Genomic DNA, 18,648 nt, shown 5'->3' with positions numbered 1-18,648 from the left:
CGCCTCGGTGAGCGCCAGATTAGCCTTCCTCATGCTTCAAGCTGATCATTGACGTTGACAAGTTCTAAGGCTGACTCTTGATCAAGACAAATAGGCAGCTCGCCTGGAGCCGCATTAGCGAGGCTTTGCTTGTCTCTGTCCCTGGCTGAGGAGCTGCTTTGCGCTCTCACTTCGCAGCTCGGGCCCTCTTGCACTTACAGTTTAGTACTCCCCACAACTCTCTCCATATGTCTCTTTGGCCAGATAAGGGCCCCTCTTCGTGCATCGGATGAAGGCAGCTGCAACTTGCAGCCCAGGAAAGCACATGTGTCCCCCAATAAACTTAACGCGCGCCTTCTCTCTTCTCCTTCCTTCCTCCCTTCCCTGCGGACCTTTGCATTTGGGGCGGTTCACTGCCCTCCCTCTTCCTCTCGGCCCCTCCTTCCTTGCAAGCTCCCCGCCCCACGCCCCTTCTCCCTGGGACTGGACTGGAAGCGCCAGGCGAATGGCAAAGTCCTTCCAGGCGTCATGATGGCCGCGAGGCCCCGTCGGTGGCTGCGCGCTGCTGCTGCTGCTGCTCTCCTGAGGATCCCGGGGGGCTGCAGAGGGTGCCACGTCGGGGCTGCTGCCTCCCTGAAGCGGGAGTACGACGCCGTCGTGATAGGGGCAGGTGGGTGGCTCTGGCAGAAAAAGCAAGGGCCCGGCGCCCAGGCGGGAAACATAAAAGTGGGGGTCACTCCGTGCCCCCCCAACAAGATGCCCAGGGCGATCTAGCAGGGGGGCCAGTACTAATGAATGCTTCCCACGAGGAAGAGGAAAGCCAGCTTTCCTGCAGGAGAAGAATTGCGAGTAAGTGGGCAAAGAATGGTCTTAGGCTGGAAAAGAACAGAAAGTTGGTTTTTTAAGACGAGTGGCCAAATATAGCAAGGAAAAGACTTGTTCGAAGCATCTAGCTGTGATGGCTATGCTCATCCTCCACAGTCGAGGCAGTCTGCTGGATGGGCCACTGACCTGATGCCTCAGGTTCTTTATCTATCATCTATCTATCATCTATCTATATCTATCTATCTATCTATCTATCTATCTATCTATCTATCTATCTATCTATCTATCTATCATCTATCTATCTATCTATCTATCTATCTCTATATTGCCTTTATATCCCACCTTTTTCTCCAAGGAGCTCAAGGTGGCATACATGGTTCTCCCCATCCACAACAACCCTGTGAGGTAGGATAGGCCAAGAGGCAGTGACCGACCCAAGGCGAGCTTCATGGCCAAGTGGGGATTTCAACCTTGGTGCCTTAGGTCTGGGTCCAGCAGGACATACTGGCTTACTGGTTTGGTGGTGCTATGCAAAGGGAGGACGCTTTAAACTGGAGGAAGGGTGGCTGGGATTGCCCATTTATTTGACAGAAAGCTCCAGGGAACTCAGCAGGGTTGACTTCTGAGTAAACATGCTCCACTTCAGACTGTGGGACACAGTTTTGGAAAAGAACAACTTTAAAGAAGCCTTTAAAAAAGAAGAAGTGCATTGTGGCCAAGTAAATTGTGGGAGGAAGAGGTGGCCCAAATCAGTGGCGTAGCGTGGGGGGTGCAGGGGGGGCCAGGCACAACATCTGGGGGTTAGGGGGCGCAAATCCACGGGTTAGGGGGTGCAAATTACTTGCCTTGCCCCGGGTGCTGATAACCCACGCTACGCCACTGGCCCAAATCAAAGCTGTTCATCTTGTCTCTTTGCAGGACACAATGGACTGGTGGCTGTGAGTACTGAGAACTCCTGAGGGGACATGGCGTCAGGCCTTTTGGCCCTCTGGGAAGAGATTGGCTCGGAGGGAGGGGGCTGCTGGTCCCTACCTGGCTTGTCATCTGGGGAAGACCATCTTCTTGCCTGGTGATTGTTAAGCTCAGCAAAAGGCACGGGGTAAGCAGCTGGGACTTCTTCATGGCTAAGGGGATGCTCCTTGCATCTTCAGGCTGCCTACCTGCAGAAAGGTGGTTTGACGACAGCTGTGCTGGAGAGAAGACACCTGGTGGGAGGTGCAGCAGTCACCGAGGAGATTATCCCAGGTAAGAGCTGTACTTCCAGGTTGCTGCCCTCATGCTTCTCCAGGGAGCATCTGATCGCTGCTCCTCAGTGCACCTGACATGTCTTGTTCTACAGGGTTTCGCTTCTCCAGAGCCTCCTACCTGCTCAGTCTGTTGAGACCCCAGATTTACTCAGAGCTGGAGTTAAAGGTATGGGCTGTTTGCTTGTGCTGGTGGGGCAGGGTGAGCAATGGCAGTGGGAATTGCTGGGGTCCTGCATGGTTTCTGGCCATTTTTGCTTGTCATTTTTGGGACACCCCTGAAACTAAACCCCTGCCAAATTCTCTTCCCTTCCTTCCAAAAATAAAGAGTTCTGATTTGCTGAACAGACCTTGTATCTTCCCAATTATCCAAAGTTACGATGTAACAAAGACCAGGGCAGTCTCTTTTCACTCTGTTTCCCCCCCCCCCCCTTTTTAATCTTTAGCCAGCAATTTTAATCCAGGAAGTCAGTCATAGTTCTACCATAGGCCCAGGGGCGTAGGAAAGGGGGGGTGCCCCAGGTGCCATCATGGAGGGGAGTAACAAATTATCAAAGAACAATTACTGCCCTACTAGGGTGGTTCATAAAAAACTTTTTTAAAAAAATGCCTGCTCCAAAGGTCTTATCTTACCATACTAGGGATTATATAGCTATACATAAAATTTAATGCATATCAGTTAATATCTTGACCCTACCCTCCACAAAAATAGCTGTTTACTTGGCCGTTTTCCTATGTCATGAAGGCTGAAATTTCAAATCACTGGAGCCACCCTACTGCCCTACCCTCCGCTGGACTTCCTGGGTCCTGGAAAGTCGGCCTATGTGAAGAAAATGAGACTAGGCTGAGTATATTGGGCCTTGCCTTGCCTTCGCCTCGCCCCCTTGCACGCAGCCAATTTTTCTTGATTTTACTGCTGTGGTGTATTTTGTTTGTTTGTTTTGGTAAACCACTTTGCAGGTTTTTAAAAATAAATTTTATGAAATAAATAAACAATAAATATAAATAAAATAACACAAGCCAAAACACAATCCATCCTGTAGATTTAAGTATCTGTCCATAGTCGCCTACTTGCTATCAGAGGCCCAGAATCCACATTCCTTTGTAAGAAAATATGAAATAACATAGAACCATTTTTTGCAGGCAAAAACAAAACAACACAATGGGGGGGGGTGGACAAGAAATTTTCTGCACCGGGTACCACCTGACCTTCCTATGCCTCTGCATAGGCCCAGCCCTGTAGAATCCTATGCCAGAGGCCTCTAAACTCATACTGAAAATTACTCTATTCTACTAGGCTTATGTAGACAATTAAAAATACATCTTTCCATAATAACTAATTTGATGATCTCTGGTTTAAAATTTTGTACATGTTGTTATATATCAATACTGTGGCAAACCACTTTGATATTTTAATGATATAGTGGTACACACATCTTTTAATATTTTTTTAAAATAATTTTTTAAAAAGTATAAACAAAAAACAAGTTAGGTAGGTGCATGTGGGACTGCAGCCTTAATTGGCTCATGACACAGTGCATAAAATTCTGAATGATATGACCAATGGGCACAAATTCTAAGGCCAGTGTTCACAACTTGGTCTTGGTTGAGGCCCGTGGACCTGTGACAGTGAAGCCTCTCCTAAAATCCAAGGACCCAGCGGTTTATATCTGTATCTGCCTCACCTCATGTGTGTGATATAATTCAGCATGTTCTGTGTCCAGGCCTAGAGCCCATGCTGCGTTCTGTCTTCCAGAGACATGGTTTAAAAGTGCTTCCGCGTGACCCTTATTCCTACACACCGCTGCTGGAGGATGCTCGAGGCAGAAAAGCTCCCCGCTCACTCCTGCTGGGGAACAACATGGCTGACACACAGAGCCAGATTGCTCAGTTCTCTGTAAAGGATGCCCAGGTATTGTGGGGAAAACTTCCTCAGGTATGGAGGGGTGAGAAACAGGCCCAGCCCAAGACATTTTGTTGCTGGAGGGGGGAATGGTCAAACACAGCCTCCCGCCCAGCCAAGTAATTTTGGCCCCTGCAGGGAAATCGCCCAAAGCATCCCTCTGACAGTAAAAAATACAATAGTAATAATCATAGAAACGGCTTGCTGGGTGGGCCAAAATCAATGTGCTAGCTTCCCAGCAGGTGAGTTGCTGTCGCTTACCAAGATGGGGAGCGGGGAGGCAGAGGGAACTCAGCACGTTGCAAACACTCTGGCAGGAGTGTTGGATTGGCTTCGCCATTGTGTTTGCACCATCCTCCCTGCAACTTCTTGTAACCCAGCTGCCGGGAGACTATTCTAGCATCTCCACCCCACTTGGTGAGTTGCTTCTGAATATTAAAGTAAATAATTTGCTTTCATGACAGCTAAAATCATCTGCCTTAGGTAGCTTCCTCATTCTGCCTAATGGTAGCATCGGCCTGGGCAAAAGTGTTAAATGAGTCAGGGCCACGGAGCACAGGAAACTGGGCCCAAAGACCTGCAGGGACTGACTGGGCCCCAAACAATCACGACTGGCCTGTGAGAAAACATTCCCTTGGCAAATGGAAGTTGTTGTCTTGGGAGAATCGCTGCTTGACATGGCTGATAGAACAGCACACAGCAGTTTTCTTTTTCTTTTGTAGGCCTTTCCCAAGTATGAGGCGTTCATGAACCGCTTGGTGTCAGCCATAGACCCTCTTCTTGATACCTGCCCTTTGGACGTGGCTGGTTTCAGCCAGGGCTCCCTTCTTCAGAAACTAAATGCCTTACGAGGCTTACGGGCCCTGATCCGTGCAGGTAAAGGATGGAGGGGCTAGATCAACATTCTTGGGCTCAGGGTGGCCTTAAATCAAGAATGTGTGCCCACTGGATTTCCCCTCATGGGCCATTTTGTGTGTGTCTGTGTGTGCGACTGAACCTCTGACCTAACTACTTAAACAGGGGTAGCTAACCTTGTTGGTGTCAGACACACATTTGGAAATCTAGGGAACTGTTATGGGCACCACAAAATAACCATTTCACAAAAGATAAATTGGCAATGCGCAGCCTTCCCCTTCAAACAAATGGAAAAATTGCACTCCCCAAACAACTAAAACAACTAAATACGAGCCAAAACAGCAGGCCCCACCCCCTCAAAAGGGTATCCTAAATAAACAGCCGATGAAAGCAACACTCAGTTGTTAAAAAATAAAAATTGGGAGGAGTAGGGAGATTGACGGGCATCAGGGGGTGTCTGTAGCTCCTGTGGTGCTCATGAGTGCCACATTGGAGACCCCAGATGTTGACGGTGTGTCAGAACCTCTATATGTATTACTCTATGCTGGTGATGGAGCAACCTGTGGGCCCATAATCCCTGCCCATTGGTCATGGTGCCTGGGCCTGATGGGAATTAGAGTTCAATGATGTCTGAAGTTTAGCAGGTTTCTCAACCCTACCCTTCATTTATCTCTCTTATCAGCCCTTTGTTGCTCTAAGCACAGGTTGTTTACAACCGCAACAACCCCCCAGGCAGTGTGCTTGGAGGAGCAATAGTGGCAGAGGGCTACTGTTACTGTGGGTGAGGGCTTCTCAGAGACATCTGGTTGTCCACTGTGACAAAGGTGATGCTGAATTTGATAGACCATTTGTTTGTTCCAGCAAGGCTCATTCTTTGACTTGGCTCAGCTGCTTGCCTGACCAGCGGGAGAAGCAATGCTCACCTGGTTAAACCTTTTGTTAGGGACTGACAGAGGTTCAGGGATGCTTTTTAACCTCTGGCTCTGTATTTGAACTACACCGGACCCCTGTTTTCCTTTTTGCCAGGCTTTACTCTGGGGAAACAGCTTCCGCAATATTATCAGGTTCTGACGGCCCCCATTTCCAAGGTAAAAACCACTTCATGACCCAGTCAGAATCCCTCCTTCTCATCAGAATGGTTTCTGCTCCTTCTACAATCAATTGGCAGGTTCCTTTAGACGTTCCATACTGAGCCTGTTCCTCTTTCACCTTGTTGCAGATCTTGGATTTGTGGTTTGAGTCAGAGCCCCTGAAAGCAACACTGGCAACAGATGCGGTGATCGGTGCCATGGCTGGTCCCCACACACCGGGCAGTGGGTAAGGTTCTGTTCAGGTGCACACAGCCTTTGGTTTTTGCCCATCCTGCCTCTGTGCACACCCTTCCCACTCCCCGTTTCAGGTCTGGCCCCAAACTCTGTTGCTTATGTGAATACCCAGAGCAGAAGTGGGGAACCTGGGGCTCTCCAGATGTTGTTGGACTCCAGCTCCCATCAGTTCCAGCTGGTGTGGTCAGAGGTCGGGAATGAAGGGAGCTGTGGTCCAGCCACATCTGAAGAGCCTCAGGTTCCCCATCCCTTGTCCACCAGAGCCATCAGAGGTCTGCAGATGGGCAATGCTCAACACAAGCAGAGATGAGTTATACCATACTTAAGAACTTCGTGGGCCAGGTTCAACTAACTAGTTGCACTAGCAGACGGCAGCACAATGAGTCCCGCCAGCACAATGGGACTCCCCACCTTCCCAGTGCTGTTGTGCCCAGGTCCTGCTTGTAGGATTCCCAAAGGCATTGGGGATGCTGGACTAGATGGGCCAGTGGTCTGGTCTAGCCTAGCAGAGAGCCAGTGTGGTGTAGTGGTTAAGAGCAGTAGACTTGTAATCTGGGGAACCGGATTTGCGTCTCCACTCCTCCACATGCAGCTGCTGGGTGACCTTGGGCCAGTCACACTTCTTTGAAGTCTCTCAGCCCCATTCACCTCACAGAGTGTTTGTTGTGGGGGAGGAAGGGAAAGGAGAATGTTAGCCGCTTTGAGACTCCTTCGGGCAATGATAAAGCGGGATATATCAAACCTAAACTCTTCTTCTTCTTCAGGTGCTTCTTGCACTCTTACCTTATGTTCCTTCCCTGCCCCCCCCCACCTTCTCATCAGCTCTGGCTGATCAGGAGAACCACCCCCTCTCTGGGAGGAGAGAGGAGATTGTTCCATCAGACAAGCAGAAATGCTTGCGCCGACAGAGCGATCTCCTTAGCGCTGCTTTGAATTCCGCCCCAGGCTTTTAATTTTTTTGTCGGTCCTTCGGGACTGAAAATGTAGGGCATTAAATATTGTAATAAATAAAGTCATTAATGATAACAACGTGCACGAAGGGGAAAGTGCCGTGCATTGTAACAGAACCCTGCTTAGATGAATGCAAGCAGGAGGTAAAGAAAGCTGAAATGGCGCCAAGCCTGTCAAGCACGCCTGGCCAGCTTCTGCCGGGGAGATGCTGCATCTTTTGCCATGCTCTGGGAGCTCGGAGCCCTGCCCGTGGCAGCCCCTAACTCTTGGTCTTTCTCGTAGGTATGTGCTGCTGCACCATGTGATGGGTGAGCTGGAGGGGCGCCAGGGGGCCTGGGGCTATGTGGCTGGGGGCATGGGAGCACTTTCCCAGGCCCTGGCCAATGCTGCAACTGCACTTGGGGCTGAGATCTTCACGGAGAAGGTGGGTGGATCCAGTGAAGGGCGAGCAGTGCAGTGCGAGGGATACTGACAAAATGGGATGGCACAGGGGAAAGAAGTTATCCTGGCACAATTCCCAGAGGGGTAGCTGTGTTCGTCTGTGTGGCAGCAAAAGCAACCTAGAGTTTTGTGGCACCTTAAAGATGAACAAGTCTGGCAAAGGCTTTTCTGGACCAGAGTCCACTTTATCAGATGCACAAAGCCTAATCCTCAGTCGCAGCGGCATACATATTTACAAATGAAGGCGAGAGCCTTGAAAGCAGCGAGGCCAGAGGGAAATTAAAAGCAGAAAAAGTGCAGGCAGAAGCAATGCAATTATAGCCAGAATGCACACAAGAGTCAGTGCAGTGCCTGTTTGCAACTGCAGTGAGAGGTGACAAAACTCGGTAAAGCTGAGTTAATTAACGTCTGCAGCGGGACAGGAAATCATTGTCTCTATTCAGACCCAAATGGATAGAGGCGAACCTCTCTGTGAATTGTGCTTCAGCAGACTCTGGTCCACAAAATGCCCTAGTGATTTTCCTGGAGCAGTGAATGCAATCGCTTGGTCCCAATGGGATGCCACGTTTGGCATGCAGCAGAAGACAGAGGCAAAATGACACCCTCCAAAATGACAGTGACGTTGGCATCCCTGGAGATTTTGGTGGGGAGGGTGAGAAGCTGAAGCCGGGGTCCTTCCTACCCCTGCTGGTATCTTGTTGATATGGGGCAGGTGAGAATCAGCTTTCTCCACGGACGCATTTATACTCTCGGTTACTTCTCCCTCTTCTCAACCCTGCAGGCTGTTGCCCAGATTCTTCTGAGCTCAGATGGGAAGGCGCAAGGTGTTTGCCTCCAGGACGGAACAGAAGTGAAGAGCCGCCTGGTCCTGTCAAATGCATCTCCGCAGCTCACCTTTCTGGAATTGACTCCTCAGGTGAGTCCTCCTCCTTGGCATAGCATGGGAAGCCTTGGGGGGATTCTCCAGACTTTTCCACTAGCCTTGCTTTTTCCTATCAAGCAGCAGGATGCCCAGAGCTTGCAAAGGATGTAAGGTAGGTCTATTTGCCCTCTGGTCCTTGAGGGACAATACCAGTTTATTACAGTACCCTAGAAGAGTGGGGAGCAGAGACACCCCCTTTAAGGCTAAGCCCTCACCTAGGAATGATCGAGCAAAATATCCTGCTGTTCTGGTCCAGGCTAACTGTGAAAGCCCAGTTTCTACAACTCAGTAGCCAGTTGCACTGTCTTGCTTTCTGTATCTGCAAACCAGAGTGTTGCTGTGAAAGGAGGAACTGAGCTGACCAGAGACTGAAAGCATGGAGAGAGAGGCAGGGAGAGTTGAGGATGAGAGTGAAGAAGCTGAGCCCCAAACAGTGTGCTTCTGGTTTCTCCTACTCTTCCATAATATCAATGAACTATGCATTTTCAGTTACAGATAGGTAGCCGTGTTGGTCTGCCATAGTCAAAACAAAAAAAATTCCTTCCAGTAGCACCTTAAAGACCAACTAAGTCAGTTCTTGGTATGAGCTTTCGTGTGCATGCACACTTCTTCAGATGCATTTTCAGTACAGCTGGGAAACCCTCTCAGATTTAATGTTTACTCTAATATTGGACCACTTTGAGCCACCCTACCTTAAAAACACTTCAGGGCTCTCTGGTCTGCTGTGTTTGGGGGGGGGGGAGGTACTGTCTGGGAGTGCTGCCTTCATAGGTAGATTATTATTATTAGCTTTTAATTTTGATGTTTTGGTGTGTTCCTTTATACTTCATTGGAAGCCGCCCATAGTGGCTGGGGCAACCCAGTCAGATGGGTGGGGTGCAAGAAATGTATTATTATTATTATTGGTGGACTTGTAAAAGGGTAAAAAAGTATTGGAAAATGATAAATAATGAATTGAAAAAAATGTTCAAAAGTACTTTTCAAAAAAAAAACCCCAGTATCTTTTCTGTTGGGGATAATTCAGACTGAAATTCCCAGGTGTCAAAAAAGGTTATTTATGTATGCCACTACTGTGGTCCATGTTTTGTTAGCCCCAAAATGGAAAATGAGCAAGGTCCCAACCAAAGAAGAAGAGCAACTTAAATTGACAGAATATGTGCAGCTTGCAGACTTAACATATGGAATAGGAGAACAAGAATAACATACGTTTAGAGAAGATTGGAAAGTGTTTATTTAATATATGGAAAATAACTGTGTACAGCTGAAAACGCTGGCAGCATTAAGATAAATTCAACAGTGTAGATAAGTTTTGATGGATGTAGTAATGGAATACTGAATGGTATAGTTTTTGTAAAATATGCAGGGATTTATGATATGCAGAATGAACCATGGAAAGAGAAAAAGGGAAGTCATTGATATCTTAAGGATGTAAAAATCAGGACTTTAGTACTTTAAATTGTAAAACAGAAAATTTAATAAAAAATTTATATAATGTGTTTGTGTGTGAAATGTTGAAATATAATAATTATTATTATTATTATTATTATTATTATTATTATTATTATTAGCATTAGCATTGGAATCAGAGGCAATGAACTGGCTACCCAGGATGCTAGGACAGCAACACCCCTTTGGGGGACTGATTACCAGCTGTTAAAGTGTGTGTGTGTGTGTGTGTGTGTGAGAGAGAGAGAGAGAGAGAGAGACAGCACAGTTTAACCACCAGTTTTCTTCCAGATACCAAACTATATCCACAGGATTCTCATTCTGTGTCTGGCTCTTCTCTCTAGGAGCAGCTGCCCCCAGAATTTGTCCAGAGAATCTCCCAGTTCGACTCACGCTCTCCAGTCACCAAGATCAATGGTGAGTATTGCATGGAGGCAAAGTGGGCCAGATGCTTACATGCAAAGGTTCTGCACTTCCACGGTCCTGCAAACAGCAGGCAGGAGAAGAGTCACCCTGTGGATGAATAATTTTACACGCGGAAGAGAGCGGAAGTCTTTCAATGTCTTGCCCATGGGCAGTAGATGCAAACGTGGACCTTGTGATCAAGTGAGGCCAGCAGCACCATGTGTGGCCAGCAGAGGGAGCAGTAACACTACTAATGGGTGGTTTTTTCAAGAAGGTTTCAAGGAGCAGGTTCATTCATTTTTATGCCTCTTCCCTCTGCCCGCCGCCCACCCAAAATCATGCTCAAAGCAGATAATAACAAAGAAAACAGGAATGCATTTCAAGCAAACACTACAAAAACAATTTCATCACAACAGCAAAACAAGAGCAAATGTAATAACATTAAAAAAATGTGTTTTGATACAATAAATATAACAAGATTGCTCAAACAACATGCAACATTCAATAGCAAACATACCAAGGGGGCATCAGTTTCACCTTAGTCCTAGAAACACCCCTTTCCCGGACGTTGCTCAGGGTCCCCCCCCCCCCTGCAGCACTCGCAAGGCTTCCAAGGGCAAGAAGGGGGTGGGGTGGCTGGAAGCATAATTATGTGGTCTGTGTCTTCCCAATAAAATGCTCAGGCCATCTGCTGGGAGAATAGAGGGAAGAATTGGGGAAGCAAGACTCCAGGGCTCCCATATTCTCTTCCATAGGAGCCCTGGGTTCACCCTGCTCTCCCCTCCCCATGAATATTTATGCAGCTTTCTCCTAAAACCTCTTAATAATCAAAGAAGTGGTTGGTAGCCATTTTTTCCTTCCCTGCCCCCTCCCCTGCTGTTTCCTTGCTGATAGTGTGTTGGTGGCAGAGGGGCATATATCCAGCCAGGACGGAGGGACTGGATGCTCCCCTTCTCACAGATGACTGGCCTGCCTGCTCTTTCCCGCTTTCCTGAAGATGCTGTTAATAAATCCAAATACCACTTGGCTATAAAATAACAATGAGTTCATGCAGCTGCACCCGGACGCACTCTAATAAATTAGGTGCAATGTGCTAAAAAGTGCACCTCCCTCTTGCACCAAAAGGCAAGCCACTCTGACACCACAGAGGGTGTTTGTGCTTTATTTGGAAATGGGGACATTGCTTTTAGAACTTGGAAGCAGGTCCACCACACAAATTCTTATGAAGACAGAGCAGGGGTGGGGAATCGCAGGCCCTGAAGGCCTTCTATCAAGCGCCCTTGATACTCTTCCCAGAATGCACCCTCAGCCTTACTTTACATCCTTCTTGCTTTTACCCAGCTGGAATCAAGATCATGAGTGGCTGGGGTCTCACTGGCACTGCACCGCGCAGAGTCCCAGGTGGCCTGAAAGCAAAGTAGTAGTAATAATAATAATAATAATTTATTATTTATACCCTGCCCATCTGGCTGGGTTTCCCCAGCCACTCTGGGCAGCTCCCAACATAATATTAAAAACACGATTAAAGATCAAACATTAAAAACTTCCCTAAACAGAGCCGCTTTCAGATGTCTTCTAAAAGTCAGATAGTTGTTTATTTCCTTGACATCAGATGGGAGGGTGTTCCACAGGGTGGGCGCCACTACTGAGAATTCTTGCAGTGAGGGAACCCCCAGAAGGCCCTCAGAGCTGGACCTCAGTGTCCAGGCTGAACGATGGGGGTGGAGACACTCCTTTAGGTGTACTGGGCCAAGACCGTTTAGGGCTTTGAAGATCAGCACCAACACTTTGAATTGTGCTGGGAAATGTCCTGGGAGCCAATGTAGGTCTTTCAAGTCCAGTGTTATGTGGTCTCGGCGGCCGCTCTCAGTCACCAATCTATCTGCCATATTCTGGATTAATTGTAGTTTCCAGGTCACCTTCAAAGGTAGCCCCTCTCAGAGAGCATTGCAGTATTGACAATGAGGGGGAAGAGGTGGGAGTTGTGGGGCTTAGCACAAAAGACTTGGGCCTTGGGCCCCCTTTGCCCCTCCCCTGACACCACGCCTGTCCAGCCTCACCCTCTGTTCCTTCTGCCCACAGTGGCTGTGGATCGCTTGCCTGATTTCCGAGCGGCCCCCAATGCCAGGGAAGGCTGCCCCTTGCCCCATCACCAGTGCTCCATCCACCTCAACTGTGAAGACATACAGCTCTTGCACCAGGCCTTTGAGGATGCCTGCCAGGGGAGACCATCAAGCAGGTATGAGTGGGAATGCTAATCCCTGCAAGGACTGACTGGCACAGGTGGGCAGGATGGGGAATCCTTTGGCTAAAATTGGCCCCATCCTAGCCAAGGAACAAGAACAGCTAAGGGAAAGAGTGTGCTTAAAACTGAGTTACAAGGGGCTCTTGTCTTGTGTCAAACAGCTGTGAGTGGACCCTGGTTGCTGCTTTCTTGCATCTGTAAAGCCCTGCCAGGCAAGTCCCCGAGTGACCCAGGGCCTTGTGTCCTGTTTCCTAACACTGCACTTGTTTGCGAATCAGAAGAGCCCAGATTTGTCTCCCTCGTTGTTGCCAAAGCCCAAGCGGAGATCAGCTGTAAGAAGGGAGAGAAAATGTAAGAATTGCAGGGGAGAGCTGACCGCTGCAGAAACCAACATTGCTCACAGCAGCCTTGTTTTGGCATAGTTCCTAGTCTCAAGACTTTACCATGATACGATCCTGGTCTAATGAGATAAAACTCCTCTTCTCGAAAAACAAATGGATATTGTCAAGTTCTTCTCCAGCATATTTATAATCCTGTGTGTGCTTTGGGAAGCACTGTTTCCTACACACACAATTAGCTGTTTGAGACGCTGGAGTGTCTGCCAGCCATCTGCCCCAGGGACGAGTGCAGGGCAGACACTTTCATTTAGATGCACCTCCTGCATCGCCGGCTTTTGGCAACCGTTCTGCTCTGCCTTCCATTGCAAACTCCCTAAAACAGCAAAAGGCTCTGCTAGGTGTCTGACCCCCCCCCCCCCCCCCGTGTCGCTCTGGTTATTATCATTTGTTCAGCCCTTTAAGAGCAGAATATAAATTACATTCCCTCTTGCAGTTCACCTTGGAGTTCAACCTCTTATAGTGTCCATTGTACAGAAAACAAATAAACAGGCGTGCATATTTACCTAGAGGTCAGTTCCACTGAGCTTAATTTTACTTACTCCTAGACATATGTGCATAGAATTGCATCCTTGGGCTTTAAGCATCGTGTTCTTAACAACGTGTTAGATTAAGCTGGAAAATGGAAAGCTGCATCTTTCAGATTGAACACTCCCAAGCCCTGGGCCACATCTGTCACAAATACAGTACATGATTCCCTCCTCAATGTTTACTGTATTAGTTTATGGGAATAACCATTGCTCAAAAACTTTTTTTTATTTTTGCAAGATCAGCACCAAGCAAGTAGGAAGTATGCAGCATTGTCCTGCATTGTTATCGCTCTACATACTACGGTCTTTTCAATTAGTTATTTCCAGGCTTGTGGCCATCTTCTCTTCTAAATATGTGTCCCCCTTACATCCCCTTCTACTGCAACAGTGATGGTGGCCCTCCAGAAGTTGCTGGACTCCAACTCCCATCATCTCCAGCCAGCATGGCCAGTAGTCAGGAATGGTGGGAGAGTCCAGCAACATCCACCAGTTCCCCAGCCCTGCATTACGCAATACCTGCAGGTCTACAGCCAGAGTAGAGTCACTGCTGGAAGCTTTGCTGGTGCTAGATGGAAAGTTCAGTAGGGCTGAAGCAGCTGCACTGAGGTTCTTCTGGACTTGTCCCCAAGGATTCCTGCTTGGCCTCTCTCTGCCGTTCTAGGCCCATGATTGAACTATGCATCCCGTCTGCCCTGGACCCCACATTGGCTCCGCCGGGCTGCCATGTGGTCTCTCTCTTCACTCAGTACACCCCCTACACACTGGCCGGAGGGAAGCAATGGGACGACCGTGAGCGTGAGGACTATGCTGACCGAGGTACAGCCTTTGCACGGAGGACTGGCAGGAGCAATGGTAGTTTTGCACTGCCTCTCAGGATAGGAGAGAATTTTCCATTCTTGGGAAGGCTTACCACCACCCCAAATCTTACTCCATTGGGCCATGTCTCCCATTTCCCATTTGCAAATCCTTCTACCCTATGCTTCGCACATGTGTCTGGTCCCCTTTGCTTTTGGAGAGAACCCTCCTGCTGTCTAGCACAGTCTTCTCTAGGTCTAGTTGAGCCACTTCCGCCCTGCAGAGGAGGTGGGATTGCGGGCCTCACGGCCCCACAACGTGCACTGTGGCTGGAGCCCAGCCCCCACTTGATTGGGGGAATCCCTGGCCACATCACCCCCTGGCCAACCAATTGGCTGCCTTTGGGGGCGTGGCCCGCCCAATTTAAATGCAATTTAAATCTCCCTCTTTTCCCGTATACCAGCTGTTCCTGTTGCCCACTAGCCCACAAACTGCTCTTCCATGAGTCTCAGGGGTGGCTGGAGACCAATGCCCAGGGTCAGCTGAGAAGGGTGCCTAAGTGTGATTGTCTAGTCTTAGTGACTCTTGGGAGCTGAAATTCCAGTGGAATTCCTGTCAGAAAACCAGGTGTTTTTTTGGGGGGGTGGATCCTGGGTGACTAATACTTAGCCTTCCTTGAGGCGACTCTCAGTCTTTCCCATGTGGCATCTCTTCCCCTTGTAGTCTTTGATTGTGTTGAAGCCTACGCCCCTGGGTTCAAGGCCTCTGTCGTCGGCAGGGATGTCCTGACGCCTCCAGACCTTGAGCAGATCTTTGGCCTACCTGGTGGGGTATGTATTGGCTGAGAATCTCTGCCCATAGACTCTCCTCCCCAGCTTTGCCTTGCCATGCCCTTCCAGGCCAACCTCCACAAACTGACTGATATGGCTTAGATGTTGCAGATGAGTTTTAACACCCACACAGACTTCTGCCCCAGCTGCCTCCCATCTCCCAGCCTCCACTTCTCGACTCCCTTTGTACTGGGAAGCAGAGACAGGGCGCTGCTGCTTCCCAGCTACCTTGTCTGATGCCGCCTCTGGTTTTCAGAACATATTCCATGGAGCGATGTCTCTGGACCAGCTGTATTTTGCCCGGCCAGTGCCTTCCTATTCCAGCTACCGCTCTCCAGTGGAAGGCCTCTACCTCTGTGGAAGTGGCGCCCATCCTGGTACGTATCTGGTGGGGGCTGCAAGGCCAGACGAGGCGTGTCTGTGCTGCTGCTGCAACAACGAGGGAGAGAGCCTGGCCTCGGTGGGAAGGGGGTGGCTAGAGAGGACCAGGGAGGAGGGTGGGGCGTCTGGTTGCGTTCCTGGTCCACATTTCCCTAAAAGCCCACTGGACACAGCATTGCTGTGGGGTGAGTTTGCCATGCTCCTCTAAGGAGCTGGGTCTCAGGCTGTGCTTCTGGGGAGAGGAGCAGAAGACCTTCTTTGCCCAAGGACAAGAGAGAGAGGGCCCTCCATGGGTGCCCCACCTGTATTTTTACTCTTAAAGATCCTGCCTGTGTATGTAAGCCTGCTTGTTTAATTTTTCAATGTATTTCTTTACGTTTCAGTTTTGCCTTTTGCCCCGCCCACTTCAGCTTTTTTGCCCCTCCCCCTCTTGGAATGTGACCCTCCTCAGAAGGTTGGGCTCAAAGAGGTTTCCCACCCCTGCTGTAAAGGGCAGACATTTGTCTGTGCTGACCTTTCCCCTTGTGCTGCAAATCCCAATGAAACTCCTCCTCTCCTCTCTTTTACTTCACCTCAAGGAGAAGGGGTTTTCCACTGTGACAGGAGAAAGGCTTAGCACCACTTACCCTCTCCCCCATAGCTTCTATTTAAAACAAAACAAGCAAAATTCAACAAGTACATCAAATGCAAGCACACATTTTATGTGCTGTGTCAGTGGCTTTGGCTTGGGTCTGCCTGGGATATGTAGAGCTTTTGGCGTCTGGAAGGATAAATGGAGACATTCCCTGCCTTGTCTTCAGCCTCCTCCCTCCAGGCTAATGCTGGCTTGGGACTGGATTGTGAATCTTCTCTGTGGGGCATTCTTAGGTTGTTTGAATGCTTTCTTACAGTGCAGCTCAGAAGGGGAACAAAAGGAGGTGCTCTCCCTTCTCTGGGTTCTTGCTGTGAGGAATTTTGGTCCCTTCCCATTCCTGCCCTGCTAGGGGGTGAGTGAACTGGGTTCAAGGATTCCCAGTGGCAAATACCCACAAGAGTTCTACCATTTGGCTTGCTGGCTGTGGACCCGGTTAAGCTGCCCACCCTCTTCTTGCAACATCTCCCTTTTCTTCCCAGGAGGAGGTGTCATGGGAGCGTCAGGGCGCAATGCGGCTAGAATGGCTCTGGAGGATTTTAAGAAGCTGTGACTTTCCCAGTAGGATCCTTGGGCTGCCCTGGTTCAGGAAAAGGGGTGGACAGGAAGCCACTCTGCTGCATTCTGTCTCTGGGTCCAGTGCTAGAGAGAGATCTCCGGTCTTTTGCTCTGGGCATTGCACAGCCATGGAGCATGAGGTGGGCACTGCTCTTGGAGATAGATGGACACAAGTGTGCCACAAGCGTGTTTGCAAAATGCTCTTGCTACCACTACCACTCCCAGCTTTATAAATCAGCTAATGCTCTCCTCCTGAATGCTCCTATTGTACCCGAGGCTGCAGTTTCTTGCAAAGGCTCTGGTTTCTGCTTCCTTCCTCCTTGGGCTGGTTGGGAGATGCATCCTGTGCTTCCTACAGGAAAAGGGGCAAAATTTAGAGTCCTGGGTGAGGCTGGCTCCTGAGTAGAGACTGGGTATTTTAGTAGAATAGGGACCCACTGGGTTAAAATGCCCTGCAGCAGCAGCATTTCTTCTGAAAGCCCATCTCTGCTGCCAAACCTAGGAAATAGGAGTCTGCCTTTCAGAGTCTGACCATTGGGTCCATCTAACTCAGGAGTGTCTGCACCGATTGGCTGTAGCTCTCCAGGGTTTCAGGCAGGGATGCTCTCCAAGCTCTACCTGGAGATGCCAGGGATTGAACCTGGGACCTTTTGCATGCAGGCAGATGCTTTGCCGCTGAACTTACATCCCTTCCACCCCAACTTACAAGACAGCATCTTGGCTTCTGTTCCTTAATGCGCTAAAACACAGACATTCTGCAAATGTGGCTTCAAACACTGAACAAAGTGTCCTTAGAAACAGCTTAAGATCTTCACATCTCTGGAAGCTCAGTGTTTCATGCCACCCCAGTCTCAGAGCGGTGCAGGATTCCAGAGTTTCCAGGGTTTGTGTTTCCTTTGGAAATGAGGCAAGGCAGAGACTGTGGTGTCTTTATGATATATGGTTTATTTACACACATATACAACCTGAGCCTGTGATAGAGGGGTTCACAGCATCAACACCCCAAGAAGGTCTTGTTTTTCCTCATAGCCACAGCCTTGGCATCCAGCAGAAATCAATCATTGCTCTGCTTCCCTCCCTTTCCAGCTTGCTGCTTTGCTTCTAGTTCACATCACTACAACTCTCTGCCCTCCACTCTGCCTTTGTCCTTCTAAGTACCCACGAGTTGGGGGGGCACCACCCACTTGCTATCTTGCACAGAACCCCTTTCCTTTGTTCCCCATAATGGTCCATTGCCCATGCTATCGCCTCAAGAGGAAGCTAGTCTGGCTTATCTTTTAACATTTGCTGGGTCCAGGGGTTGGGAGTGTTCTAGCATATAGCCTATTCCCCACCCCCAATTCATAACACAAGAAACAAGGCCAAGTTGTTACAGTGCTGCCTTAGCTAAGGGGCAAGGAGAGTCGGCTGCTGTTCATGTCTGTTGACCTTGTGCTCCCTATCCAAAGCCGGACATGCCTGGCTGAGCCCCAGTCCAAAAGAGCCATATTTCTCACTAGCAAAGAGCAGCTGCTTGCAAACACCTCTCTGCATTTGGACTGCAAATCCAGCTTAGGAAGTGGATGGTAGCCAGCTGTCCTCTCTGGCAAGAGCCACTGTTCGGTTTTGTGCCCGAAGCATTCTGAGGATCCCACGAATCAGTGGGCTTTCATCCAGTTCCATCCCATTGAAATCAATGGGGATAAATCAGCTTAAATCTAAATACTCTGCTTTAATTGGCGGATGGAACCTAGCCAAAGTGTGTTGACACAATAAGGAAAAATCGATAGCTAACTTTCCTCCCTAGCTATGATGGATTGATTTCATGTGAAGAAATGATTGTAAAATCATTGCCAACGGTACACTTAGAAAATATATGTCCAAAGATTAAAGAGTTTTTAAAAGACTGAGAACCCAATCTTCCTTTGTAATAATCTTTCTCACTTTTGGGGGGTGGGGGAGGGGGGGAACTCTGCCACTGACCCCTGGGATGAGAAAGGCAGCCAAA

General features: G+C 48.9%; 1 protein-coding gene across 3 annotated transcripts; it reads left to right on the top strand.

Annotated features, from left to right (window-relative positions):
* Positions 1-453: 453 nt before the first annotated feature.
* Positions 454-18,553, top strand: PYROXD2 (pyridine nucleotide-disulphide oxidoreductase domain 2). 3 transcript variants are annotated; one of them, XR_014564601.1, is made up of 16 exons: positions 454-649; positions 1,723-1,742; positions 1,956-2,049; positions 2,144-2,217; positions 3,805-3,960; positions 4,674-4,827; positions 5,833-5,894; positions 6,026-6,123; positions 7,365-7,506; positions 8,305-8,439; positions 10,236-10,308; positions 12,379-12,535; positions 13,855-14,282; positions 14,985-15,091; positions 15,348-15,468; positions 16,586-18,553. XR_014564601.1 is itself a non-coding variant. In XM_083740055.1 (16 exons), the coding sequence occupies exons 1-16, from the start codon at positions 508-510 to the stop codon at positions 16,654-16,656; spliced, it is 1,761 nt and encodes a 586-aa protein (XP_083596181.1). In that variant the 5' UTR covers positions 454-507; the 3' UTR covers positions 16,657-18,553. The 3 variants fall into 3 exon arrangements, 2 of the variants coding, with proteins under 2 accessions (XP_083596181.1, XP_083596182.1); XM_083740055.1 differs by having other exon boundaries at positions 14,128-14,282; XM_083740056.1 differs by lacking the exon at positions 3,805-3,960 and having other exon boundaries at positions 465-649; positions 14,128-14,282.
* Positions 18,554-18,648: the final 95 nt, after the last annotated feature.

Source organism: Podarcis gaigeae (genome assembly GCF_964106915.1).
Source record: "Podarcis gaigeae genome assembly, chromosome: 5".
In the NCBI taxonomy this organism is placed as follows: Eukaryota; Metazoa; Chordata; class Lepidosauria; order Squamata; family Lacertidae; genus Podarcis; species Podarcis gaigeae.
The sequence above is the reverse complement of the archived record's forward strand: the minus strand, read 5'-3'. Positions and strand labels throughout refer to the sequence as shown.

Excerpts from the sequence above, each read along its gene's own strand:
- PYROXD2 (XM_083740055.1), top strand. The coding sequence starts at position 508 with ATGATGGCCGCGAGGCCCCGTCGGTGGCTGCGCGCTGCTGCTGCTGCT. Across the intron at positions 2,050-2,143 it reads CACCGAGGAGATTATCCCAG|GGTTTCGCTTCTCCAGAGCC; the intron begins GTAAGAGCTGTA and ends CTTGTTCTACAG. Across the intron at positions 2,218-3,804 it reads ACTCAGAGCTGGAGTTAAAG|AGACATGGTTTAAAAGTGCT; the intron begins GTATGGGCTGTT and ends TCTGTCTTCCAG.